Genomic DNA, 25,247 nt, shown 5'->3' with positions numbered 1-25,247 from the left:
CCCGAACTCCAACTCCCAGAAGGCCGCGGGCCGAGCACACCGCCCACCTGCCGCGGCGCCTGAGAGTGACGTCAGCTCCGCGACGGGAGAGGCCGCTGGCAGCTGAGCGGGGAGGCCGGTGAGGGGGGGGGTCTCGGGGCCCAGCGGGAGCATTGGGGCTGGGGGGGTGTATCGGGACTGGGGGGTATCGGGGCCCAGCGGGGCTGGGGGGTATTGTGGCGGGGGGGGTATCGGGACTGGGGAGGCTAGTGGGGGGTATCAGGGCCCTGCAGGGGTGGGCAGGTATTGGGGCCGGGGGCGTGTATCGGGGCCCGGCAGGGCTGGGGGGTATCGGGGGTGGGCAGGTATTGGGGTGGGGGTATTGGGGCCCAGTAGGGCTGGGGGGTATTGGGGCAGGGTGTGTGTATCGGGGCCTGGCAGGGCTGGGGGGTCTAGGGTGCTGGGGAGGCTAGTGGGGGGTATCAGGGCCCTGCAGGGGTGGGCAGGTATTGGGTCGGGGGCGTGTATTGGAGCCCGGCAGGGCTGGGGGGTATTGGGGCTGGGCAGGTATTGGGGTGGGGGTATTGGGGCCCAGTAGGGCTGGGGGGTATTGGGGCAGGGGGTGTGTATCGGGGCCTGGCAGGGCTGGGGGGTATCGGGTGCTGGGGAGGCTAGTGGGGGGTATCAGGGCCCTGCAGGGGTGGGCAGGTATTGGGTCGGGGGGGGGTATTGGGGCCCGGCAGGGCTGGGGGGTATTGGGGGGGGGTGTATCAAGGCCTGGCAGGGCTGCAGCAGGTATTGGGGGGGGGGCCCGATGCGCTGTTGCTCACCTGCTCTCTGCGCCTCTCTTGCAGCCCATCCTGCACCCAGAGACTCGGCTGCGCGCACCATGACCAAGCTGGTGCAGTGGCTGTGCGGACTGGCCCTGCTGGGCACTGCCTGGGCCACCCTGGCCTTAGACCCCCTGGGCCTCCACCTCCCTCTGCCCTGCCAGCAGGTGCTCTGGCCTTTCCCCGTGTACCTGCTGGTGGCTTTCGGCTGCTACTCCCTGGCGACCATTGGCTACCGCCTGGCTACGTTCAATGACTGTGAGGCTGCGGCAAAGGAGCTTCAGGAGCAGATCAGAGAGGCCCGGGCGGACCTGAGCCGGCGAGGGCTGAAGTTCTGACCCGCGGGGTGGGGAGGCTGCACCCCAGGGAGCTGGGCGGCTCACCTCGCTTGGATTAGCACAATAAAGAATCAGTTTGTGTAGCTGAGCCTTGCTGGTAGCCTGGGGAAGGGCCATCGCAGGTGGGCTCTGGGTGGGTGCCTGCTGCGGCAGGGGGCTGGTCCAGCCGCTCAGGAGAACAGGGCAGGTGACACGTGGCGCTGGGTGCATGAGTGGGGTGGGGACTCCATGGTGATGGTAATTAGAGGCAGTCAGTGCCGCAGCTTGCTGCTCGGGGACTCCCTTCACTCCTGCAGCCAGGCCCCCGGTGCAGTACCTAGCTGCTCTCACAAGCAGACAGGGCCAGGGTTTGGATGAGAGTCCCAGGAATCACCCACGTCACTCCCTGGGTTTCTTGCTGGGCGTGACTCACTGACGGGTGCTCTTCCCTCTGAGTCAGCGGCACGGAGCACTGTGCTGCTCTGTGTCAGATGCAGGGTGCAAGCAAGGACCTGAGCACTGTCCTAGGGAGGTGGGTAATCCTGTACTGTCTCCTTCAGTCCCCTGAGGGTGGCACTGCTTGGGCTAGCCACCCCCAGGCGACTGTCTGAGCCCAAGCTCCCTACACCCCGCACACTGACTCCCCTGGTTACTCGTAGCGGGAAGCTGCAGAGACTCCTGTACCTTCCCCTCTCCCTAGGGGCCCCTCCCTGGCTCTCAGCAGTCAGTGGGCATTAAATCAGGGCTGTGGGGGGCTGTCGATCAGACCGAATGCCAAGGCTGCAGCCTCCCCCAGCTCAGGCTCCAGCATGCTGTCTGGGCGCTGGGTGACGCTGCTGGCCTGGGGATGTGGGAGTGGGAGGAGTTGTCATTTCCAGGGTGGGGTGGGCCGGGCGGTGCTAGCGAGAACCTTTCTTCCATGGCCCGGAGACTTTCACAGGCTGATTGAAGATGATGAGCAAGTTCAGCAGGGTTTTGTACAGCCCCCTGCACTCCAGAAGGCAAAGGGGGAGGCTGCTTCCTTCAGGGAATCCCTTGCTCCTGAGTAGCCCAACAGCCCCAGCCATGGGCTGTCTCCCAGGCTGGCACAGTCCCTGCAGGGCCCATGTGGCTCCCCACAGCCAGAGGGGTGGGGCTGCTGCCTGTGTGACACACGCTGGGGCCTGCCTCCCTGGCAGACTCCCTGGGTTCCTTGCATACCAGCCAAAGGACTTTCTTGTTCTTAATTATTGGCTGCGCATCCTTCTGCGAAAGGAGCAGTTGATATCAAAGGCAGGAATGGGGCTAATTAGCAGGAGCAACTAATTAGCTGCTTCCTGAGCAACCGTGGCAGCAAGGAAGGCGGGACAGGCAGTTCGTTGCAGTCTCGTCCGTGCGTGGCCTGGCAGCGCCTGCCTTGAGCAGCTGGCTCAGCTGAGGGACACTCCCCAGCTCCCAGTGTCACCCTGGCTGGGGCCCTGCAGGGTGGAGACTGAGGGAGGGAGGGGGCTTGATGGAGCCTGATGGGGACTCCCAGCAGCAGGCCACCCTGTCGAGCCCCAGCCCAGGGCAGAGAGGAGCTGCCCTCGCCAGGATGATCCTGTACATCTTGCGTGTTGCCGGGTAACAGGAGTCGGATCTGCCAGCAGCCACCCCATCCTCTCGGCTCCCTGGGGGCACAGCCAGGATCAGAACAGCCCCGTCAGCACAGGCTGGAGGGGAAGGGGAGCTGCTCTTTGGAGCAGGTTGATCCAAACGTGGCTGTCCCTTCAGCCCCAAGTAGGAGCAGGCTGTTTCCCAGGCGCCCACGTGTTTGGACACGATGTCCCATGTGACCCTCCAGGGCTTCCCGGGACAGGGCACCCATTGACTTGGGGAGGGGCTTGCAGGGTCAGGCCATAGGGTAGCCCCCCCTCTTGCTCTTTCTCCTCTGCCTTAAACTGAGCTGGGAGGGGGGCCCAGTTCCCAGTAACGGCACCAGGGCTGGGGGTTTGAGTGTGCCTGGGCTGTTGGTTGTATCCTCCCGTGTACCCACCAAGTTTTGGGGGGCACCACGGGGTGCAGGCCCTGCACAGCCCTGGCCTGCTCTCCGTGCCTAGGAGTGCCCAGAGCTGAGGAAACAGGCACCACACTCTGGCTTTGATTTATTAAAAGGCACTTATGCTCCTACAAAACCGCAATACAAACCAAGGCACCCAACAGAGCAGAGGGCAGCCCCCCAGCACCGCACTTGGCTCCCACCACAGCCCCCCTGGAATGGCTGAGCACAGCAAGGAGGAAGAGAGTCCCCAGAGCTGGCCAGGTGCATGGGGGAGGCAGGGGCACTGCTGCAGTGCCAAAGGCACTATTCCCAATCAAGCAAACTAATGAAAAATGAAAATGGCTGGAGGTAGAGGAGAGCTGGGGGGGGGCGGGGGAGCCATCCCTTGTGGCAAGGGGCAGCTGGGAAGGCAGCCATGGCTCCTCAGAGCCCCCCAGGAGCAGCAGAGCCCCAGGGAGGGGGCAGTACCCGTGTAGGCTCTCTGGCTAAGGCAGGCCTAAGGGGCAGCTGGCAGGGGCAAGGGTGGTAGAATCACAGTGTGAGCATTGGCTCCTTCTCCCTTCATTGGTCAGTGAACATACTGGGGGGAGGGAAATCATTTGGGCTGAGGAGCTGGGTCTGCACCTGCCGCCGGCTCCCCACCTCAAGGGCTCAGTGAGGCTCCTTCCTGCCCCAGGACGGTGGAGACAGCAGGTTCCAGGTCTCAGGCCTGCAGGGGCTTGTAAAGCTTGTCATGGTCCGGAGGGAATTGCCAGAATAACCAGAACCGCAGGATGCTGGTGACTATCCCGGGGATGTTAGGGACCTGAGTGGGAAGGGAACGGGGGTGGGAGGCACAGAGAGAGGAGAGCTATGAATCTTGCAGCAGTTTTACTGTCCCTCATGCCCCCTCCTCCCCCCCAAGCTGCTCCATCAGCCACGTGTCATGGGGAAGCTGTTTCGGCTGCCTGCCAGCCAATTAATTCAAATCAGTCTCCATCGCCCTGAGCGCGGGTCACGGGGCAGCGCAGGGGGCTCCGCAGGATGGCTCGGGAACAGTGCCCAATGCTCGCTGGGGGTCTGGGCCTGCACCCCGAGATTCCCAGGGCAGCCCTCCCACGTGGCAGTGAACGGCGGGGCGCCTTCCCCCCCCGCCAAACCGCACTCACCATGATGTAGAGGTCGCTGAGCTGGAAGCCATACAGCGTCCAGCTGGCTGAGGCCAGGAAGGTGGCCACAGTCAGCGGGAAGGACAGGCACCGGGTCGACCTGGTCCGGACGATCTTGGCCTGTAGGGGACACAGCATAGAATCATAGAATCTCAGGGTTGGAAGGGACCTCAGGAGGTCATCTAGTCCAACCCCCTGCTCAAAGCAGGACCAAACCCAACTAAATCATCCCAGCCAGGGCTTTGTCAAGCCTGACCTTAAAAACCTCTAAGGAAGGAGATTCCACTACCTCCCTAGGTAACCCATTCCAGTGCTTCACCACCCTACTAGTGAAAAAGTTTTTCCTAATATCCAACCTAAACCTCCCCCTCTGCAACTTGAGACCATTACTCCTTGTTCTGTCATCTTCTACCACTGAGAACAGTCTAGATCCATCCTCTTTGGAACCCCCTTTCAGGTAGTTGAAAGCAGCTATCAAATCCCCCCTCATTCTTCTCTTCTGCAGACTAAACAATCCCAGTTCCCTCAGCCTCTCCTCATAAGTCATGTGCTCCAGCCCCCTAATCATTTTTGTTGCCCTCCGCTGGACTCTCTCCAATTTATTCACATCCTTCTTGTAGTGTGGGGCCCAAAACTGGACACAGTACTCCAAATGAGGCCTCACCAGTGCTGAGTAGAGGGGGATGATCACATCCCTTGATCTGCTGGAAATGCCCCTACTTATACAACCCAAAATGCCATTAGCCTTCTTGGCAACAAGGGCACACTGTTGACTCATATTCAGCTTTTCGTCCACCGTAACCCCTAGGTCCTTTTCTGCAGAACTGCTACCCAGCCATTCGGTCCCTAGTCTGTAGCAGTGCATGGGATTCTTCCGTCCTAAGTGCAGGACTCTGCACTTGTCCTTGTTGAACCTCATCATATTTCTTTTGGCCCAATCCTCTAATTTGTCTAGGTCCCTCTGTATCCTATCCCTACCCTCCAGCGTATCAAGCTCAGGGCACTGAGGGGAGACCCCAGCCAGGGCTCCTCCCAGAGTAACAGCTGTCTCCTGCGAGGCTGTGGGGTCAAGGAAGAACCAGAGCTGAGTGACCTGCCAGGTTCTCCCCTGGGCTCCCCACTCCAAGGCCTCCAAGCTGAGGGGCCCTGCACCTCACCTGCAGGAGCCCAAAGGCCCCAGCATGCGCTGCTCTGCCCCGAACCAGCAGAACGCCCCCCAGGGGCAGTGAGGCAGCCCATGCCCCAGGCCAGCACCCCCTGAGGGAGCCACACGCACCAGGTCAGCCAGGGGCGAGAGGTACATGCTGATGGTGAAGACGCTGCAGAAGAGCCCCAGGCGGGCCAGGCGCACGGCCACATCGGGGATGAGGAGGTTGAAGTAGCAGTAGCCGAGGATCAGCACCCCCAGCAGGGCCGCGCTCTGCAGCAGAACCCGGCGCTGGGGGAGGGAAGAGGGCAGTCAGGGCCAATCACACGAAGGCACAGGAAACCCACTCCCAAGAAATGTCACTGCCGGACCCCGCCCCAGGCACCTCCCTCCCCATGCCAACTCCTCCCTTTCACAGGAATCCCTCCGAGCGAGCCCGCCCGTTCCCCGGCACCTCCCACCCACGCCAGCCCCCTGGAGCCCTCCCCAGCGAGGGACTTGCTCTCCACCCACCTTCTCGGGGCTGAAGTAGAAGTACACCAGGATGTAAAGGGTCTGCAGTGCCGCCCCGATGGTGTTCACCGTAATCAGCGTCCAGTCCTGCTTCAGGCACCCGTAGCTCAGCCAGCTCAGGTTGCTGCAAGGGGAGACCAGGCTGGGTGGTCACCGGCGCTGCTGCCTGTGGGGTGGGGAGCCCCTCCAGCACCGGAGCACGTCCCCACAGGTGAACCTCCCAGAGCATGTGCTCCCCCCACTGTACAAGCCGCTGGAGCATGTGCCCTGCCCAGCTGTTGTCCAAGCCCCCCTCCACTTGAGCCCCAACTCCACCAACCACATGACCCTCCGGCCTGCGCCCCCTCTGTCCCCTCATATCAGCGGGGGCTGGACATACTTTATATCGGTGGTAAGGAAGGGCAGGAACTGGATATTCTCCACGCTCTGTGTCCGAAACATCTGGCGCAGGTCAGTCCTAGAGATAAGAGATGTGAGAGATGCCTCCCATCCCCCCAAGTCCGAGGGGCCCCAACCCCCCAAGTCTGAGAGGGCATAGCTGCAGTGGCTGCGTCCAGGGTGGCACTCAGAAGCAGTGCTGCCATTTGCTGTTTTTCAGCCTTGGTGTCAGATGGTTACAGGACTGGTGGGGCCGGCTCTGGACCCAGCGTTGCCCTGGGGCAGCGCCCAGCTGCGTTACCGCTCTAGGGACTGGTGCACCCCCAGGGACGGGCCAGGCCCCCACTGTGACGGGGCCTCCTCCCCAGCCAGCTCACCCCCACGACGGGATAACTCTAGCGCTGGCAGCGCCTCCACCCGCTAGCGCTGCGTCCGCACGCGGGGCTGCATGAACCAGCTGCAGTGGGACGGATAAACCGGGGTAACTTCCTCGCGCCGGCAAGGCACCAATTCCCAGCCCTCACGACTGCAGAGAAATGCTGGCAAATGGAACCCGCCTCTCCCCAGCCATGGCCAGCAAAGAAATGGTCCCAAAGTCGCTCTTTTAAAAAGCCTTGTGACTGTTGACAGCTCGGTGCTGGTCAAACTGCAGCGGCCCAGCCACGCCAGGTGCTGCCCACGCGAGTCACGGCCTATGCCACAGGGCTGGGTGCCGGGTAGCCACTGGGAATGGAAGGAGCCCCCAGGGGCAAGTTCCTGTGTCCATAGGGCTGAGAGGGGCCGGCACCTGTGCTGCCAACCCACAGCGATGCCCAGCCCCCCCAGTGCCTAGTAATCCATAGCACCCCAGCCCAGCCCCAGCAACCCCCAGCCTCTTGGAACCCACAGCGCTTCCCAGCGCAGCCCCCAGCAACCCCCAACACCCCCAGTAACCCTCAGTAACCCACAACATCCCTAACTCCCAGCAACCCACAACCCCCAGTAACCCCCAACTGCCGGTAACCCCAACAACCCCCAGCCTCTTGGAACCCCCAGCTCTTCCCAGCGCAGCCCCCAGCAACCCCCACCCCCAGTAACCCCCAGCAACCCCCAACACCCCCAACCCTCAGTAACCCACAACATCCCTAACTCCCAGCAACCCCCAACCCCCAGTAACCCCCAATTGCCAGTAACCCCAACAACCCCCAGCCTCTTGGAACACACAGGTCTTCCCAGCAACCCCCAGCACCCCCAGCACCCCCAACCCTCAGTAACCCACATCCCCAACCCCCAGTAACTCCAAGCAACCCCCAACCCCCCCAACCCCCAGCAACCCCCAACCTTCAGTAACCCACAACATCCCCAACCCCCAGCAACCTCCAACACCCCCAACCCTCAGTAACCCACAACACCCCCAACCCCCAGTAACTCCCAGCAACCCACAACCCCCAGTAACCCCAACAACCCCCAGCCTCTTGGAACCCACAGCTCTTCCCAGCGCAGCCCCCAGCAACCCCCAACACCCCCAGTAACCCACAACATCCCTAACTCCCAGCAACCCCCAACTGCCGGTAACCCCAGCAACCCCCAGCCTCTTGGAACCCCCAGCTCTTCCCAGCGCAGCCCCCAGCAACGCCCCGTAACCCGCCGCCCGGCGCCTGTCGCGGCCGCGGACCCGGAAGCGGAGCGGGCCCGGCCCGGCTCGGCTCGGCCCGGCCGCACTCACAGGCCCGCGGCGAACATGCCGAGGGTGCAGGCGATGCAGGCCCCCGAGAGCAGCGGCAGCGGCGGGTCCATGCTGGGCTGCGGCCGGCGGGAGCCGAGACTGGGGCCGCCCAGGCCGGGCCCAGCCGGGACCCGCCCCCGGCACCTCCCCGGGCCGGACACTCCAGGGAGCGGGACCGCCGGGCCCCCGCCCGCCACGGCCCCCTCGGTGTCCCCACAGCCCCCGGGTCACCCCACAGCCCCCCCCGCCCCCGGGTCACTCCCCGGCCCCCCGTGTCACCCCACAGCCCCCCCTCGGTGTCCCCACAGCCCCCCGTGCCACCCCCCCGTGCCCTCTCGGTGTCCCCACAGCCCTCAGGTCACCCCCCGGCCACCCGGGTCACCCCTAGCCCCCCCTGCACCCCTGTGTCATCCCACAGCTCCCGGGTCAACCCCTGGACGCCCGGGTCACCCCACAGCCCCCCCCACACCCCCTCGGTGTCTCCACAGCCCCCGGCCCCCTGGATCATGCCACAGCCCCCCCACACCCCCTCCGTATCCCCATGCCCCTGTGTCACCCCACAGCCCCCCCGTGGCACATGTCACCCCACAGCCCCCTGTGTCACCCCCAGCGCCCCCCTTGGTATCCCCACGCCCCCGTGTCACCCCCCCCAGCACCCCCCTCAGTATCCCCGTGCCACCCCCCAGCACCCCCTTCAGTATCCGCACACTCCTGTGTCAGCTCATAGCCCCCCATGTCACCCCACAGCACCCCCAGCTCACCTCAGTATGACACCATAGCACCCCAGCCCCTCTGAACACCCCCATGTCACCCCCAATACAGTGCCACCCCTCAGCACCCCCAGTCCCACTCAGTATAACGCCCCCCCAACAATCCCCCCACGGCCCCATCACACACCCAGCCCCCGTCACTCCTCCACTGCCCCTCATTGCCCATAAACACCCATGCTATCTCACACATGCCCAGCAACCCCCCTCCCCGCTGTCACCCCCAGCAGCACCATCTCCAGTCGCTCCCCCAGGGCATTACCACCTCAGTGCCCCCCACTTATACGCCCTGTACTTCCATCCCCTGACACTTCCAGATATTCCCCCAATCCTTGCCTACCTCCCAAAATCACTGCTACCCATAACAGCCCTCTCTGGGTGCCCCCAGATATTGCCAGCCCAGCCCCCGCCCCATCACCCTCAGATCCGCCCCCATGGGGCAGAGGGGAGCAGCGGGGAACCCTGTGGTCCTGGGCTTTGGGATGCGGGGAAATGGTCCCCCATGACCCCAGGTGCAGGCTGGTCCAGAGAGAGGATGATGTCCCTAGGGCAGGGGGCACCGATGGCTCAGGTCATGTTTAATTGCTGCCAGAGAGCCAGGACTCCTGGGTTCAGTTCCTATGCAGCCTGGGGTGACTCACTGCCCCTTTCCCAAGTTTCCCAGCCTGTCTGCAAAGTGGGGGAGGTGGAGCCTGACTCACCTACCTCCCGGGCTGGGAGCCACAGCCCTGGCTGCAAAGTGGCTAGAGCCAGAGCCACAAAAGTAGCTCGATGGGTTCCCTGAATGGAAGTTGGGAGCCAGGAGCTGGGCCTGGTGTCACTGCTGCTCATTCCCTGGCCCCAGCTGCCCCCGGCTGCTGATCCATGGATCCCGCCCGGCCATTTCCCAGTCCCACTGGCTGCTGCTGCTCTGCGTGGGCCGGGCTGCCCCCCTGTGCCCCATTCGTTCCGTGATGGCGTCACAGCAGCTTCCCTGGCACTGCGCTGTGACGCCACAGAATGAGCAGGGCAGGGCGCAGGAGCTGGTCTGCCCCTCCCAAGGAGGTGGAGTTGGTGGTTGGAGTGGAACAGCAGGGTTGTGGCAGGGCCAGTGTGTTAACCAGATGGCAGAGATGAGGGGGGGACAGGGCGGGCAGCACCTGTTATGGGAATTCAAAGGCATTTCCTGCTCGATCTGTGCCCAGCCGCCAGAGCGCGGTTGAAGCTGTTGCTTTGGGCTGATGGGCCTGTAGTTTGTCTCCAGCCTAACTCCACCTCCTGGGGCTGCTTCTTTGGGAAGAGGGCTAGTTGCCACAGGAGGCCAGCCCAAGGGCTTGCGAAGGCTCCGGCCTAGGCTGCTGGAGGGTTCCGTTCCCATTCCCAGGTGGGGAGAGAGGAGCTGGGCTGCCATGCCTGGATCTTGCAGGTGCTTGGGGGCTGTGTCCCTCCTTGCCCGGGACACTGGCGAGCAGCCTGTGACTTCGACAGGGTCAGCACCTGTGCGTCAGCTCCAGTTCTGGGCATCAGCTGGGCTTGGGGTGATGCCTGCACATCGGCCCGGATGTTGCATCTCTGCCTGTCTCCAGCGGGTGGTAATTAGGCTCCGGATGTGCCAGTCTCTCACCTGACTCACTGCAGCCTGCACTGGTCAGACCAGCAGCCAGCCACAGGCCACCAACAGATGGCCTGGTTTGGAACCAGGGTTCCTGGGGTTTCCCAGCTGCATGGGCAAGGGGTTTGCTGCCTGTGAGTGTGAAGGGACCGTTTTGTGTCGACAGCCAGGTAGCTGGGCTCGGTATTGGCTCTGCTGCAGACTCTGGGTCTCCATATGGAGCAGTTGATTGCATAATGGTGCATTGTCAGGTGGGACCCATCCAAGCGCCTGGCTAGGAGGGACCCTGGAGGGGACAGATAGCCCAGCGCTTAGGGTATCCGATACCCAGGTTCAATCCCTGCTCTGCCACAGGCGCTCAGCCTGTCTGGGCCTCGGTTCCCATCTCTGCAATGGGGTAACAGCACAGCTGGGGAGGGATAAATACATTCACGGCTGAGGTGCTCACATCTCTGCTCCCAGGACAGTCCTGGCTCTGGCACACGAAGGTGGAGTTGGCCTGGGAGCTGCCTCATGGAGCAGGGTTTTGAGGTCAGTCCCCGCTCTCCATGGCAGGAGTCGCCAGCTCAGTCCAAGGCTGGGGAAGGGGAGAGGAGCAGAGCACAGCTGCCTTCAGCCAGGCCGCTCCGGGGAACTGGAGTCAAAAACACACTGCATGGCCCTGGATGAGGCTGTTTGATTTTCATTCCTTGCTGCCGGCTATGCTTGTCCCAGTGGGGCTGCAGCCGCCAGCGGCCTGGAAACGCAGCACAGCTCGGTGGGGGCGCAGTGAGAGATGGTCAGGGTCATCCATGGCCCAACTCGGGTCATCCCTTCAGAGTCACTCTAGTCCCCTCCCCTCCGCCCTGCTCAGGAGACTCTAGATCCAAATAACCGATAGCGTCAGGCACAGCCTGACTCCACAGCCCCCTGCAAAGCCCAGCCAGTTAATTAACTAAATTACAACAGCCTTGTCACCAAGAGCCCACTGCTCAACCCACCTCCCCCTGCAGAGGCCCCACGCCCTTGGCCAGCAGGACCAGCCAGCCATTTTCCCAGGAGTGGAGAAGGCTGGGAAGGGGACAGGCTGCCCTGGCAGGGTCTTGAACCCACAGGAGGCCTCCGCTTGATGGAAGAGCAGCCCTGGGCAGGGCAGGTTTGGACCGGGGTAGCGCTCTATGCCTGTCACCTTCTCTGTGGCTCTAGCCAGGGAGACCCAGCTGGGGCCTGGGTGCTGCCCCTTCATTGGGGGGCAGGGGGAGGAGATGCTGAAGCCATCCTAGTCCCTAGGTTGAGGGAGTCCCAGGGGGGGTACGGTATTGTCCTGCCAGGGCTGTTAGATGAGTGCAGTTGGCGCCTTCCCCCACCCCAGCAGCCGCAGTCTGGCCATATCCAAACATATTTATTCAAGACCATTTGTATAAAAATTTCAGTGGTAAAAAGGAAGCTTTACAAATCGAGACACGTTATATACACTCCTCCGTGCAGGGCCTAGCAGGTGTGTGGGTGAATGAGCCCCCCGCCCCCTCCAGGCACCGAGGCGCGCACAGGCCGTGGAGACAGGGTCGTACAGTGCGTCTAGAGACCCGCCCGTGGTGGGAACTCCAGCCAGGCAGCAGCTACGCTCAGCCTCTGCCCTACCCTGTTTCCAGCACAGGTGGCTGCTTTACACGGAGCACAGGGAGTCCTGGGTGGGGCCGGGAGAGGAGGAAGAGAGACTGTGGCAATAAGCCTAGGCAGACAGGAATGGGGCTGGGAGTTTGTGCTCAAGGAACTCTTAGCACTGGAGAGGCCAGGCTGGGGTGAGTAGAGGGAACGGGGCGTCATGGGGTTGGGGCTGCCAGCTCATTCCATCCTCAGGCAACTGTGAGGAGGTGTTTGTCTCCTTTGGGGAGCCTGCAGCCCAGCTCCCTGCTTCAGGCCAGACAGTCCCAGGCCCCTAGCCAAGCTGCAATCAGTAGAGTTGCCATAGGAGGTCAGAATTTGGGGAGGGGGCACCTGCTCCAGACACGTCTACACATTATTTTCCAGGTGTCACACCGTACGGAATCCCGGCACTCAAATCGCTGCACCAGAAGGAATATTGCTCCAGGAGGTCCTGCTCCAGCAAGGTGGTACCACGGCCCCAGCAAACCCAGAGTCCCTGGGTTGCACTCAGCCCCACTGACACAGCCCGTCCATGGGCTGCTTGCGTGGGCAGCACTCGTGCCTCTGCCTGCAGGACACTTCCATGCCAGCAGCCCGCAAGGCCTGTCCATCCTGCACACTCCACGGGGCTGGCTCAGCCGGCCAGAGGTGCCAGCACCCCACCCCCTCCTAGTCCAGAGCCACTGCCCGTCCAGCCAGGGCAGCAGCCGCTGTCGTCCGCTCTCAAAGCGAGTGGTTGAAAGTGCTGGTCTGTTCTTTGGCGGTAAGGAGGAGCGACCCCTCCTGCAGGGCCGCTCCCCGCAGGGCTGTGGTGGCTTTGGTTGCTCAGCTCGGCTTTGGGTCATTCGACCCGTAATACTGACCACTTGGGTCATTCGACCCGTAATAAGTCCTTAGGCTGCCAACGCACGCCTGGCTGAGACCCCAGCTGGGGGTGCACACGCGAGAGCTGCTCACGTGAGTGTTTGCAACAGCCCAGCCAGGGGCCTGCACATCTCTGGGCCACAGGGTCCATTCCCAGCAGCAGTAGCCATCCAGCGGTTCAGTCATTGCCGCTCAGCCAGGCTCCCACCTTACAGGCCTTGCGGCACCAGCAGGGGCAGCAGGAGGCTGAGCAAGGTGACAGGGCTGCTGCTCCGCAGCGCCGAGTTCTGGCCCACACTCCTCAGGACCTGCACGTCTGCGTCATCTGCGAGAGGAGAGAAAGCAGGAGCCACGTGAGCTCTCGGACACGGGTGTCTGGGGCCTGAGGCGCAGCCAGTGGCTGACACCCAGCAGCTGGGTCACACGTGAGCCGCAAGGCAACGGCTGCAGCGACGTGGCCAGACACATGCTGTGCCACCTCCCTCCCGCAGTGTGGCTGCTCTTCGTCCTGCCCCCCAATCCTGCATTGCTCCAGGGCAGGGCTCTGCCAACATCCCTTCTGCCTGGCCTGCAGCCTGCCCCAGGACCTGGCCTTCCACACCTGGAGCAGGCTCTTCCCTGTACCCTAGTGCGAGGGGATCTCAGGAATCTGAACTGAGGCTGCCAGACCCACAGCTCCATGGGGAATACCCACGCCCAGCTGCTCCCCACAGCCCCTCATATGGCAGAGGCTACACCAGGCCACTAGGATCTGTTGGTCAGCGCCAGTAACGTACCTGCCTGGATCCCCCCCTTCTGCATTGGGGTGTGGACGGGCAGCATCCCAGCTGCAAAGCAAACAGAGACAAGCAGGTGAAGGGCAGTTACTGACTGCATGCCCCAGCAGCCAGCCCATGACCCAGCCTCACCCCTTCGCTCTGCAGCCTGAGTCGATCCCATTCCCTGCTATCTGCAGAGCCCATGCCTAGAGCCTTGCAAATCTGCAGGGAGCCGCTTTCTAGCCACAGACCAGGTTGGTGGATGCATGTTTCATACCCGCGCAGGGCTCTGCCCCTCCCCCAGAGCCGTGAGGAGCCAGGGTCCCTTCCCTGGAGGGCGGGCAGGGCATGGCGGTGCAGCCGGACTGCTGGGAGGGCTCCGTGCCCGGCAGGGAGGGACCAAGACCCCAGAGATACTCACTGGCTTTGCCAGCCACAGTCACCTTCAGCTTCAGGCAGCCGTCGCCATGGTGGTGAATTGGCTTTGCTGGAGACAAGAGACAGGTGGGTCAGAGCTGGGCTGGGAGCCGGCAGCTGCACTCTCCATGCCACAGGGGCTGTTTCTCCCACTGCCGGGGGAGGCCCCGGGAGTCAGGGTCTCTCCCAGGCCAATCAGAGCAGGGGCCAGAGAGCAGACCCTTGTGGGGGCGGGGGGCACGTAACACCTTAAAGACCATGTCACCCCACGGCATTACCTGCCTCCCACAAACCTGTGCACTACCCCTCCTACTTGGCCTCCAGGTCCCCCAGCGCCTGTGTGCCCCACCATAGCCCCGACCAGGCCCTGCCCCATCCCTGAGCCCCAGTGTGCCCCCCATAGCCCCAGTGCACCCCCCCATAGCCCTGGGCAGGCCCCACATCCCCCAGCCCGTGTCCTCCCCATAGCCCAGGCCAGGTCCCACCCCACCCCAGCCCCCGTGCCCCCCCATAGCCCCGGCCAGGCCCCACCCCCCCAGCCCCCGGTCCCCCCCCATAGCCCCGGCCAGGCCCCACCCCCCCCAGCCCCCGGTCCCCCCCCATAGCCCCGGCCAGGCCCCACCCCCTCGCCCCCGTGCCCCCCCATAGCCCCGGCCAGGCCCCTACCTCCCCAGGGCCCGTTCCCCCCCACAGCCCCGGCCAGGCCCCCCCCCAGCCCCCGTGCCCCCCCATAGCCGCGGCCAGGCCCCACCCCCCCAGCCCCCGTGCCCCCCCATAGCCCCGGCCAGGCCCCACCCCCCCAGCCCCCGTGCCCCCCCATAGCCCCGGCCAGGCCCCACTCCCTGGGCACTCACAGATGTAGTAGTAGCTGTGTCCCTCCTTGAACTCCTTGCCCAGGGTGAAGGGCGTGAAGCGCTGGAACTTCTCCGAGAACCGCTCGGGGCCGTGCAGGGCGGCCGGCTTGTTGCACTCCCAGCGGATCTGCTCCTTGGAGTGGGGTTTGCAGGCCGCATACTCCTCGTACTCCACCAGGTAGAGGGTGTAGCGCTCCATGGCGTGGGGCGTCACGCTGCCCTCCTCGTAGTGCGGGCAGATGATGTCCAGGTAGTCGTTGAGCCGGACCTCCACTGTGTAGTCGTCCGCCAGGAACCTGGGGCCAGGAGGAGGCAGGGTCAGTGGTCAGCACCCAGGGGTCAGACACATGCAGGGTGAGACTGTGCTGACAAGAATGCAGCCCTCTGCACCATTGGGGGGGGGGGAGCCGTCCAGGGAGGGGGAGGGAAGGGGCAGATGCCCCAGACACAGAGGGGCCAGTGCAGATTGTGGGGGTAACAGAGCAGCCACTGGATTGGGGGTTGATTTCCCAGCAGTATATCCCCACCACGCCCCCTAAACACCATCTGGGGAATTTTACAAGGTGAAGAAACAGATGGGAAAATAATCTGCCCTGGTTCGATAACCTGTTAAAAGCTCCAGTGCCCAGCATGGGGCCGAGACCCCCAAGCCTCACGCCTCCCCATGGTGTCAGGCCAGGAGCCTCAGAGCAGGGAAGAGCCTAATGCTGCCCTGGGATCTCCAGGTTCCCCCAGGGGAGATTCCTGGGAGCCAGTCGCCCTGTCCCCCAGCCAGGCCCATCTCTCCCCCCCCCCGGGGGTGGGCACTGGGCCCACCCCAAACCTGCCCCTTGACGTCACAGACCGGCTGCCTTTGCTCAGTGGAGCTGCTGCCTGGGGGGCTGGGGGTTGTGGAGGAGGGAGAGACCCCCGGGGGAGGGAGGGGAGTAACTGACCCCCCTTTGGTGTCCTGTTGCTCTTCCCCTGGGAGCCGAGAATGTGAGCAGCTGTCACAGCTGCCCCATTAGCCAGGGCAGACAGCGAGTCTCCGCTCCACGCTGCTCCCCCATCTCATCACCTAACTAGGGCTCCTCTCCCCATCCGGGCAGACAGGGGCTGCCCCCTCCCGCTGCAGGCAGGCATCTCAGCCACCTGGACATGGCAACACTGGGGGAACTGGCTTCTGCTCCCTGAGAGGCCACCAGAGGGGGGGGGGCAGCAGCTCCCACCTCCCAAACCAGCTAGCCCCTGACCCTGCTCCAGCCCCCTGCGGTCCAGGTACCTCACAGACACCCCCAGAATTGCAGGCACCTCTGGGGCAGGCCGCAGCAAGCAGCACAACAGCTGGGACAGGGTGGGATGGGGAGCAGCTTCTCTGCCCCAGCCACTCCTGGGGCCAGTGAGCCAGCCGACCTCACACCCCGAGCCAAGCTGGGGCTGGCAGCTGAGTGGTCCCCCTGCCCCACACAGCTGGGAAGGCCCCTCTGTGGAAGGCTCAGTGCCCAGGCAGAGAGCTCCAGCACCGGGGGAGGGCCCTGCTGGGGAGTGCTGGAGATGGCTCCCAGCAAGCACCCACCAGGCGCTTCCCCAACTGGGAATTCCACTGGTGAAGTCTGGGCCTCCCCTGCTCACCAGCCTGGCAGAGCCAGGGGCTTCCCTCCCATCTGCACTGGGAGGGGGACGAGGGCAAGCGCGTGGCACCAGGTGCCTTGGAAAGCGCAGCCCCCTGCACGGCAGGGCTGCAGGGAGGGCATTGGGGAGAAGATTACGGGAGTGTGGCCCCGTCACCTGGTGCCCTGAGCCAGCCCAAGAGGATGAGGTGGGACTGGGCAGCGGTACCAGCTCTGGGGGCAGGTCCTGGGGGACGGAGCCGGCAGTGGTTGGACCCCAGTTGCAGCCAGTTCTTTGTTTCTTTGCACAGGTGGCAGCTCCCAACTGGGGACGGGGGGATTCTGGGGGGGGGCACGTGACAGATGAACCCCCCTAATCATGTGCCTGTGTGGGGCATAACCCTCCCCCCGGGTGCCAGCTGGTGCCCATGCCCTGTCCCAAGGCACAGGCAGAGGGTCCCAAACCCGCTGGGACCTGCCTCCCCCATCAGCCCTACACCTGGAGCTGACTGGGGGGGGGGGCGCGCAGATTCGCACAGCCTGGCCAGGGATCGCCCCACATCCTGCCTCCTGCAGCTGCCCCACCGAGGTGTTTGTCAACAGGCTTCCTGCCGGCGCACGCGCTTCCCCGTGCCCCTGGCGCCTTCCCCTGGCCCCGCGCCAGCCCCGGGAAGGAAGAGGCCCCTGTCCAGTAGGGAGCTGGGTCCTGGGAAAGGAAGGGCCAGCTGGGCCCCCCGCCCCTCCCCCACAGCCCCAGCGCTTGGCACAAACACCCCTGCCGGCTGCACCGGCCCCGATTCAACATTGACCCGGGAGAGGGTTTGCCAGGGCCGGGGCTGCGCCCCCTCCCGCAGCCCGTGGGGGGAGCCCGCTCCGGGGGGGCTTTACTCGGCTCGCCCCGTGTCAATGCAAGAGCCCAGTCTGGGGACTCCGCGCCCGGCGCCCCCAGACCAGCCCCAGTCCTGGGGAGCCCGCAGCTCCCCGCCCCGGACCCCCCCCCCGGCTCAGGCCAGGTCTCGTCGCGGAGCCGCGGCTGGCAGGGGCCGGTCACAGCCGGGGGCGAAGCGAGGAGGGAGGCACCGCTTGGGCGAAGGCTCGTTACCGGGACCCGCTGGCGAGCAGCCTTCCCGCGAGCCGCGAACAAAGGCCGAGCCTCCCGCCCGGGCTCCCCGTTCGCCTCCCGGCCCGTCTCGGGGGCGCAGGCTGGAGCGGCGGCTCCCAGGGGGGCAGGGCGGGGGCCGCCCCCCGCGTGTTTGCAAACTCCGCCGTGGGGCGCGGGGGAGACCCGGCCACTCTCGGGGACCCGCCCCCAGGCAGCGCGGCCAGTCCCAGAGCCCGGCACCCGCCGGAGCCTGAGCTGAGATCCCCCCACGCGTGACCGGAGCACGGCTCAGGCGTAGCCGGGCACCCTCGGCTTGTTCCCAGCCCAGATTCCCAGGCTAGTTTCGTTTGGCTCCTTCCCGAGCGCCCCGGAGCCGGGCGCGCTGGAGCCCGGGCTGGTGGGGGGGGGTCGGGGGTCCCGGGGCCGGGCGCTGGGGGAGGGGCGCGCTGGGGCCCGGGCTGGTCGGGGGGCCCGGGGCCGGGCGCTGGGGGAGGGGCGCGCTGGGGCCCGGGCTGGTCGGGGGGCCCGGGGCCGGGCGCTGGGGGAGGGGCGCGCTGGGGCCCGGGCTGGTCGGGGGGCCCGGGGCCGGGCGCTGGGGGAGGGCGCGCTGGGGCCCGGGCTGGTCGGGGGGCCCGGGGCCGGGCGCTGGGGGAGGGGCGCGCTGGGGCCCGGGCTGGTGTGGGGGGAGGTCCGGGGTCCCGCGGCCGGGGGAGGGGCGCGCTGGGGGCTCCCAGGGGCTCCCCGGGCGTGGATCCGCGCTCTCTGGCGGAGCGGGGCGGCGGGGTGCGGAGCCCCCGCACTCACTTGGGGTTGGAGCTGTTCCAGAACACCGGGTGCCGGTCCGCGGCCGCCAGCCAGCAGCACAGCCCGAGCAGGGCCGCCCAGCGCAGCGCCATGGGGCCGGTCAGTGGCTCGTTGTGTGCCGGGCACAGCGCCCCAGCGCTCCGCCTTATGTACCCGGCCCGCCCTGGGCGGGAGGAGCCGGCCCGCCCCCAGCGTAGACACAACAGCACGGGGCGGTTCAACACATGGGGCGTGCAGTCGGAGCAGCACAATGCTACACAAAGAAACACAACAACAACACGGGGCAGTACAACACCACAGAGCAACCCTGGGCAGTAGGACACCACCGCCGCACAGAACCACATAGCAACACCGCAGGGGGCAGCACACTCAGAGCAACACACCCATACAGAGCAAAACAAAACCAACACAGCGGGACACAACAGCACGTGGAGCAACACAACAACACACACACACGCAGCCACAGAACACACAACACAATGTAGTGCACAGAGGCACACACACGGCTGAAGAACAGCACCACACTAGACAATAGGCAGATAGCAAAAGGACAACACACACAGATACTTGAAAGAACCCAGAGAGTGATGCACACAAACAGCAATACCACGATACACACAGCACAGCGCAAGGCAACACACACACACAGCAGCTCACACAAACCGGGCACCTGGGAGCACGGCTGCAGGAGCTGGGTCTCATCTCCGGGGGTGGGTTTGTGTCCTGTGCTGGGTGCCCACACAAGGCTCCCCAGCGCCCGAGTGCTCATGTTGGTATCACTGGGCACGACCCCGGCCTGGTGCTTGTACTGCGGGCAGCCTGCCAGCCACTCGGTCAGGGTGAGCCCCAGGCTCCCAGCTCAGCACCAGCCCTTGCGCACTGCAGGGATCCAGGGCTCCTCACTTCCTGGCCAAACAGTCCTGGCCTGGTGCTGGGCACCGACGAAGGCCCAACTCCTGCCCCGCTGAAGCCAGTGGGAGTTTGGCCAGTGGTCTGGCTAAGCGCTGGCCTGCGGGCGGCCTTAGAACCGCTACCCCTCCCTGGCCCTGAGGCGGCTGCATTTCAGTGGTGGGTGAAGGGATCCTGCAGAGTGACCAGCTGGCCTGCAGGCAATGCCTTCCTGCTGTCCCTCCACACCTCCCAGAGAACCGCTTTATCTGATGTGTTCTGGGGACATCAAAACCATCGGGATAAAGGGGGCTTGGGGAGCGGCTGATAAGGTGCAGGGGACAGAGCCGAGATTCTGATAGGCAGGCAGCTAGATAACAGGCACCCGCCTCCTTTCCCCCTTATCAGCCATGTCTGTTCTCTCAGGGCTCAGCTCCAGCCACAAACATGCCCAGCGCCCCCACCCCCCTCCTATTTGCTCTCCAGTGTTTGATATTGTGAAATGCCTTCCCAGGAGAATCCCTTTGCCAAAGGGAGATTGCTCAGGCCTGGGGCTGGGCCTTAGCTGTCTGACAGGCGCATGGCCGCGCGCTATCGCTTTGCATCTGCCCCGAACACCGATCCATTCTTGTTAAGCTTCGCCCGAGTGTTGTGAGCCGATAACTCAGCCCCGCTTGCAAAACAACTTTCCCCTTGTTTATTACATAATGAGCCATTGATTGTGGGTAATGTTGCATGCCCCACACGGCACAGCGGCCTGGAGCTGGCTGCAGCCATGCTGGGTTTGCAAAGTCTCCGGAGCTGCTGGAAGGTCTTGGTAAGACAACTTCACCTCTGAGTCTTGGCACCATGGCTGTCACCGGGCTCCCTAGGGCAGTGGGTCCTGACACACCTTCCCATGGCAGTCACCTGCCACGGGGCCATGCGCCGGTCAGGGTCGAGCACCCAGATCCCCAGGGCATCCCTCGAATGTGCATGTCACATGGGCAGCTGGATCGATGGCCACAGACTAGGGCTGTTGGGGGCAGCCTGGAGCCAGCCTGGAGCCATCCTTCCACTATCCCAGGTCCATTGGGGTCTGCGAGGTGCCAGATCCCACAGCAAGGGCCCCCCTGCCTGTCCAGAACCTAGCACCTGAGCCATCTGCATCTGCACCCAGCTACCATTGCTGGCTGCAGCTTCCCGTGTGGGGGGGCCCTCACCATGGCCTCTTTCAGCTTCCCTGTTCACAGCCAGCCCTGAAGTCAGCCCATAACTTTTAATTACTGCATTAGCAGGATTCCAGCGCCCACCAAGCTGGTGCTGGCTTGACGTGGGCTGCCCCTGCTTGCATGCATTTGTAATCTCCCAATAATGACCTTCGGGGTGGCCCACATGGGGCGCAATGTGCTTTAACCCTACACCCTCCAGGGCGAAGGAGGGGTTAGCCCCACTGTACAGCTAACCGAGGCACACAGTGGGGCCAGGCTCACACAGAGCGTCAGAGTCACAATAAGGCCTAGAACTCAGGAGTCCTGACTCCCAGGTCCCTCCCTCCCCCGAACCACTGACAAAGCCCTGATGTCCTGGTGGTGATACCGGCTCATGAGGAGCCTTCAGAGACCCCTCCCCTCTGTGCCTCGGCTCCGGAGCTGCTTCTGAGCCCAGCAAATATCGAAGCAGCGGGCAACGGGAGTTGTGAGACAACCCGTCACGCCAGCCTTTGTCCAGTTCCCTGGGCCTCTGCCTCAGGAAAGAGACAGACACTCCAAGCCAGGACGGGCCCCTTCTCGCCCGACTGCACCTGGGAGACCCCACACCTGGGACCAGGCACAGCCAGGCCCCCCTCCCCGCCCCCCCAGCACGGCCAGTGCTGGCACAAAACGGGTGAGCTGAGGCCAGGCTGAGCCCGGCAGGTTCCCAGCAGCCCCTCCCCTGATTGCGCTGGGGCGACCTTCCCCCATGGCCAGCAGCAGCCTGGTGATAACAGGATTATGGCTGTGATTTCACTCCAAGGACAGCACGCCGTGCACGCTTGCTGGGGGGGGGGGCGGGGGGAGCTAGAGACCCACGGCCTCGTCATTTGCTCTGTGTGTGTGGGGGGGGGGTTAGGATTCAGAGGAGGCGGTGGAGTGGGGGCTCAGGGCCTCATGGTGAGGCCCGTGTCCCATAGCAGGCAGATCAAGGGGGTGATGGTATTGGCAGCCCCTGGCTTTCCAATACAGGAGAGGTTTCGGGGTGGCCAGTGGCCAGGAGTCTGGGTGCTGGGGGGGCGGTGCCCCTCCTGGTGCTGCCAGGGCGGAAGCAGCGCTGGGCAAAGCACATGAGCAGGACAGGGATGGAGGCAGGGCTGGTTTGGGGGTCACTGCCCCACTGGGGGGGCCCAGCCCGGCTGAGTGGGGGTGAGGGTGAGGTCAGTGCCAGGGCAGGGCAATGCCCGCTCAGGCATGATTCGCTCGTCACATGACTCTCCCTTCACACGCTAGGCGACGTGTGCAGGACAAAGGTGAGCGTGCAAGGTGTAAATAGTGCGAGACATAAACACGACGTGCAGCGCACACAGTGGGCGGTACCCAAGGGGCCTGCGCCTTGCAGGCTATTTATAGCTTATCAGGTAGAGCAGAGTGCCCAGGTGTGAGCTGGCCACTGCCAGCAGTGAGTAACTGAGTCTGGGGGACATGGGGGAGGTGCTGGGGCTGTCCCAGGACCTAATTAGGGAGCAAAGGCCAGGGCTGCTGCGTGATCCGTGCAGCCAGGCAGGTAGCTGAGATCCGGGACTGGCACTACACGGGCGCCTGAGCAGGGGGCGGGCCCAGGGAGGCATGGGGCCCGGGGCAGGGGCAATCTCCCTGACGTGCCAGAGATTTAACTGGCTGGCTGGTGGCTTGATGCCCGAGCTGCCCGACAGGCCTTGCTGCCAGCCTGGTACCAGCAGGGCCCTTGTGCAAAACATTCCTCACCCCGCACCCAGGGGTTACAAGGCAGCAGGGTCCCAGCCCAGGTGGGTCTGTAGCTCCTTCCCCGCCCCACCAGAGAGGAACCTGGGACCAGCTTCCCAAGGCCCCCCACCCCCAGCTCTTCCCTCAAGCTCTCTGGGTGAGGCAGGTTCCAGACAGGGGCTGCCCCTCCCCATGAGACCGAGGCTGGGGCACATGTGCATGGTGACATGGGGGCTCCGAGCCACTCCCAGTGGGTGCAGCATTCAGGGAGGTGACTCCTGGGCAGCCCGGGCAGCGCCTGGGCTGGAAGGGCCTGTGCTGTCCATACCCAGCTCAGACCCATACAGGGGGTGCCGTGCCACTGAATTCCTGGGGGCCACAGAGCCCAGCAGGGCCCTACGGCTGCAACCTGCTCTGGAGTCCCGAGTCCTGCTGGGGGGGCCTGGGTCAGGCCAGGCTGGGGAAGGAGCCAAGTTCCAGGAATGTTGCAAAAGGGATTTTGCAAGTGGAGCTGCTGCTCCCCCCAGGGCCTGTGACTCGGCTCCCCCCACTGCTCAGCACCAAGGCAATTCCCCCCCCCCCCCTCACACACACATACTGCACATCGCAGGCTTTTCCCCCGGGGGGCCTCTCCACGCAGGCCGGGGGGGGGGGATAGGGAAGGGGAGCCCCACGCCTGCCAGGAGGAGAGTGGGACGGACGGAGGGACTGGAAGTAGAGAATGGCAGAGACTGAGGGGCCAGCAGCAGGGAGGAGAGCGCTTGCCTCTCCTTTGTGAAATGACCCCCCTGATTACGTCAGTCAGCAGCTCCTAGCCTGGCCCGTGGCTGGACAGAGGCCGCATGCCCAGCCTGGCTTTGGGGAACGGGCTGGCTTTGGGGGTGCTGGGGCCACACCTGCTCCTTTGACTCTGCTCCTGGACCCTCGACAGGCTCCCCCCACCGGGCAGCCCCCGCTATAACTGAGCTCCCAGCCGCAGGGCTCCCCCCATCACGGGGCAGGGAATGGCAGGGTTAACGCGCTTGTGGGGAGGGATGGAGTTAGGCTCACTGGAGCAACAGGGGCAGCAGCACCCCCAGTCCCATAGCAGCGATGCGGTGTGCCCCACACTCATAGGCCCCAGCAGCGCTCAGCACCTGCTCACTGGAGGAGCCGGGGTGGAGAAGAAGTTTGGGGGGTTCCAGGCCTGGCCAGCACCAAGGTGCAGAGACCCCCTAATGCGGAATTGGGCAAAGGTGCAGACAACAAAGGCCTTGTGCTTTAGGGCTGGCGAAGGCGCCAGGCCTTACGCAGCACCGGCTGGCTGGGTGCAGGTTTTCACAGGCCACAAGCTCTGTGCCGGCTGCACTGCCGAGCCGGGCCAGGAGGCGCAGGGCTGTTGGGTGGCCCTGGAGCCAGGTGTGAGTAAACACCACGCACCCCAGCTGAGCCAGAGGTAAACGCGCCGTTCAGGGGCTGGAGCACCCGCCCGCAGGACCTGTCTGGCAGGTTTGCGTCTCCTCCCCATGCCACAGACAAGCCTGGGCCGGCCCCACTGGGGCAGCTGCCTGCACACCCAGCTGCAGTGTGCGGGGAGCTATGGGGTGAGAGGCTCCAGAGAGCACCTCCCACTAGGCAGCACAGGGCACTGGTGACGGCAGATGGGCACCCCTCTGCCCCAAGATACCAGCTGGGATTGAGCCGGCCAGAGCTGTCCCAGCCCCCCCCCACGACGCCCAGCCAGGCCCTGCCCTCCTGGCAGTCGCAGGTTGGAGGTAGTAATGGTTTTGTGACCTCACTTAGTGAATTACCAGCTGCTGGAGCTGGGATCCTGGGGCCAGATTCCTCTTTCCCCGGCTGCTGCTCTCATGAGTTTCTCTGCCCAAGGGGGCTGCTGGGAGCTCAGCCCCGGGCCAGGGTCCAGCATCCCACCAGGGTCCGTCAGCCTGTGGAGGGGGCTGCAGGAGGCCCAGCATCCTGCCAGGTCTGTGTCAGCCAGTGGGGTCATGTGAGCTTCCTCCCACAAGTGGTACTAGGGAACAGTGTCAGGCCACATTAGCCCCAGGACCCCCCTCACCCCAGCCATCACCTCTCCCAGCAGGGGGTGCTGTAGGGGGCAGGGCAGGAGCACTGGCGGGGCTCAGACATTAGGGTTGGATTGACCTTCCCAACAGAGGCTTTTGCAAACTAGGGAATCTGTTTCCTGCCCCCCCCCATTCCCCCAGGAGCCGCTGTCCCATAAATGCCCTGGCCCTGCACAGGGGAGGGTGTCAGAGCTGTGGGGCTGGCCAAGGCAGCTGTCTGGGAGGCCCTAGAGCTGCAGGTGGGAATGGGGGCCTGCACAGGGGGTCCAGGGCCCCTCCAGGCCTCACCTGCATTCAAGGGAGGATTTTAAACAGGTTGAACCAAGCCAGTGCCAAGCCCCAGAGGGAACCATCTGGGGCAGCAGGGCCCCGGGGGCGTAGGGCCTGGCCCAATCCCCTTCCTGCCCAAGCCACTCTGAAGGGGAGGTGTGGTGACAGCCCCCACCCCACACACACACTGGCAGGGCGAAGAGGGAGTTGGGTTGCAAACTACAAACCCAGATCCACTCCCTGCCCCCGCCATCCCCAAAGTAGGGAGCCCCAGCCAGGTTGAGGGACTTACTCATAGGTCCCCGGACAGCAGGGGGCGCTGTGCTAGCAGGAAAGTGGGGGAAAGCTGGGGGCGGGGGGATGCTGCTGCCCAGAGGGATCCCCCCGCAGGAGCAGGATCCCCCCGCAGCTCGACAGACCTGCCCAGACAGGGAGAGTGGCCAGCGCGGCGGTGGCTGGCTGAGGAGTTGGGAATTCTCCATGGGACCCAGCCAGGGGTGCCAGGGACAGCGGACATGCAGCTGTGAGTCAGCACCCGGGCACCTCTGCCATGGGCACTGCCAGCACCCGGGCCCCAAGCACAGCGGGGGGAGCCACCTGGTGCATTCCCTCAACCCCAGCTGGGCCGAGCCCCTCTGGGATGGGGGAGCCACTTACCCAGCACCCCCTGGTGCCAGCTCTTACCCCGAGGGGACATCT

General features: G+C 64.5%; 3 protein-coding genes across 6 annotated transcripts; 1 reads left to right on the top strand and 2 right to left on the bottom strand.

Moving 5' to 3' along the window:
* The first annotated feature begins 46 nt into the window (after positions 1-46).
* On the top strand, positions 47-1,230 carry DPM3 (dolichyl-phosphate mannosyltransferase subunit 3, regulatory). The gene is made up of 2 exons (XM_044991703.1): positions 47-118; positions 834-1,230. The coding sequence occupies exon 2, from the start codon at positions 869-871 to the stop codon at positions 1,145-1,147; it is 279 nt and encodes a 92-aa protein (XP_044847638.1). The 5' UTR covers positions 47-118; positions 834-868; the 3' UTR covers positions 1,148-1,230.
* A 1,993-nt stretch (positions 1,231-3,223) lies between these two features.
* SLC50A1 (solute carrier family 50 member 1) lies at positions 3,224-8,180 on the bottom strand. 3 transcript variants are annotated; one of them, XM_044990620.1, is made up of 6 exons: positions 7,987-8,008; positions 6,334-6,411; positions 5,955-6,078; positions 5,571-5,732; positions 4,295-4,414; positions 3,224-3,951 (listed from the first exon to the last, which is right to left on the bottom strand). In XM_044990620.1, exons 2-6 carry the CDS (start codon positions 6,393-6,395, stop codon positions 3,850-3,852), a joined length of 570 nt encoding a protein of 189 aa, XP_044846555.1. In that variant the 5' UTR covers positions 6,396-6,411; positions 7,987-8,008; the 3' UTR covers positions 3,224-3,849. The 3 variants fall into 3 exon arrangements, with proteins under 3 accessions (XP_044846555.1, XP_044846553.1, XP_044846554.1); XM_044990618.1 differs by lacking the exon at positions 7,987-8,008 and adding an exon at positions 8,038-8,180 and having other exon boundaries at positions 3,225-3,951; XM_044990619.1 differs by lacking the exon at positions 7,987-8,008 and adding an exon at positions 6,710-6,845 and having other exon boundaries at positions 3,225-3,951.
* A 3,577-nt stretch (positions 8,181-11,757) lies between these two features.
* Positions 11,758-18,564, bottom strand: EFNA1 (ephrin A1). 2 transcript variants are annotated; one of them, XM_044991585.1, is made up of 5 exons: positions 18,410-18,564; positions 14,915-15,210; positions 14,065-14,130; positions 13,662-13,712; positions 11,758-13,210 (listed from the first exon to the last, which is right to left on the bottom strand). In XM_044991585.1, the coding sequence occupies exons 1-5, from the start codon at positions 18,499-18,501 to the stop codon at positions 13,095-13,097; spliced, it is 621 nt and encodes a 206-aa protein (XP_044847520.1). In that variant the 5' UTR covers positions 18,502-18,564; the 3' UTR covers positions 11,758-13,094. The 2 variants fall into 2 exon arrangements, with proteins under 2 accessions (XP_044847520.1, XP_044847521.1); XM_044991586.1 differs by lacking the exon at positions 13,662-13,712.
* Between the last annotated feature and the right edge of the window lie 6,683 nt (positions 18,565-25,247).

The sequence above is a fragment of the Mauremys mutica genome, chromosome 17 (genome assembly GCF_020497125.1).
Source record: "Mauremys mutica isolate MM-2020 ecotype Southern chromosome 17, ASM2049712v1, whole genome shotgun sequence".
Taxonomy (NCBI): domain Eukaryota; kingdom Metazoa; phylum Chordata; order Testudines; family Geoemydidae; genus Mauremys; species Mauremys mutica.
The sequence above is the reverse complement of the archived record's forward strand: the minus strand, read 5'-3'. Positions and strand labels throughout refer to the sequence as shown.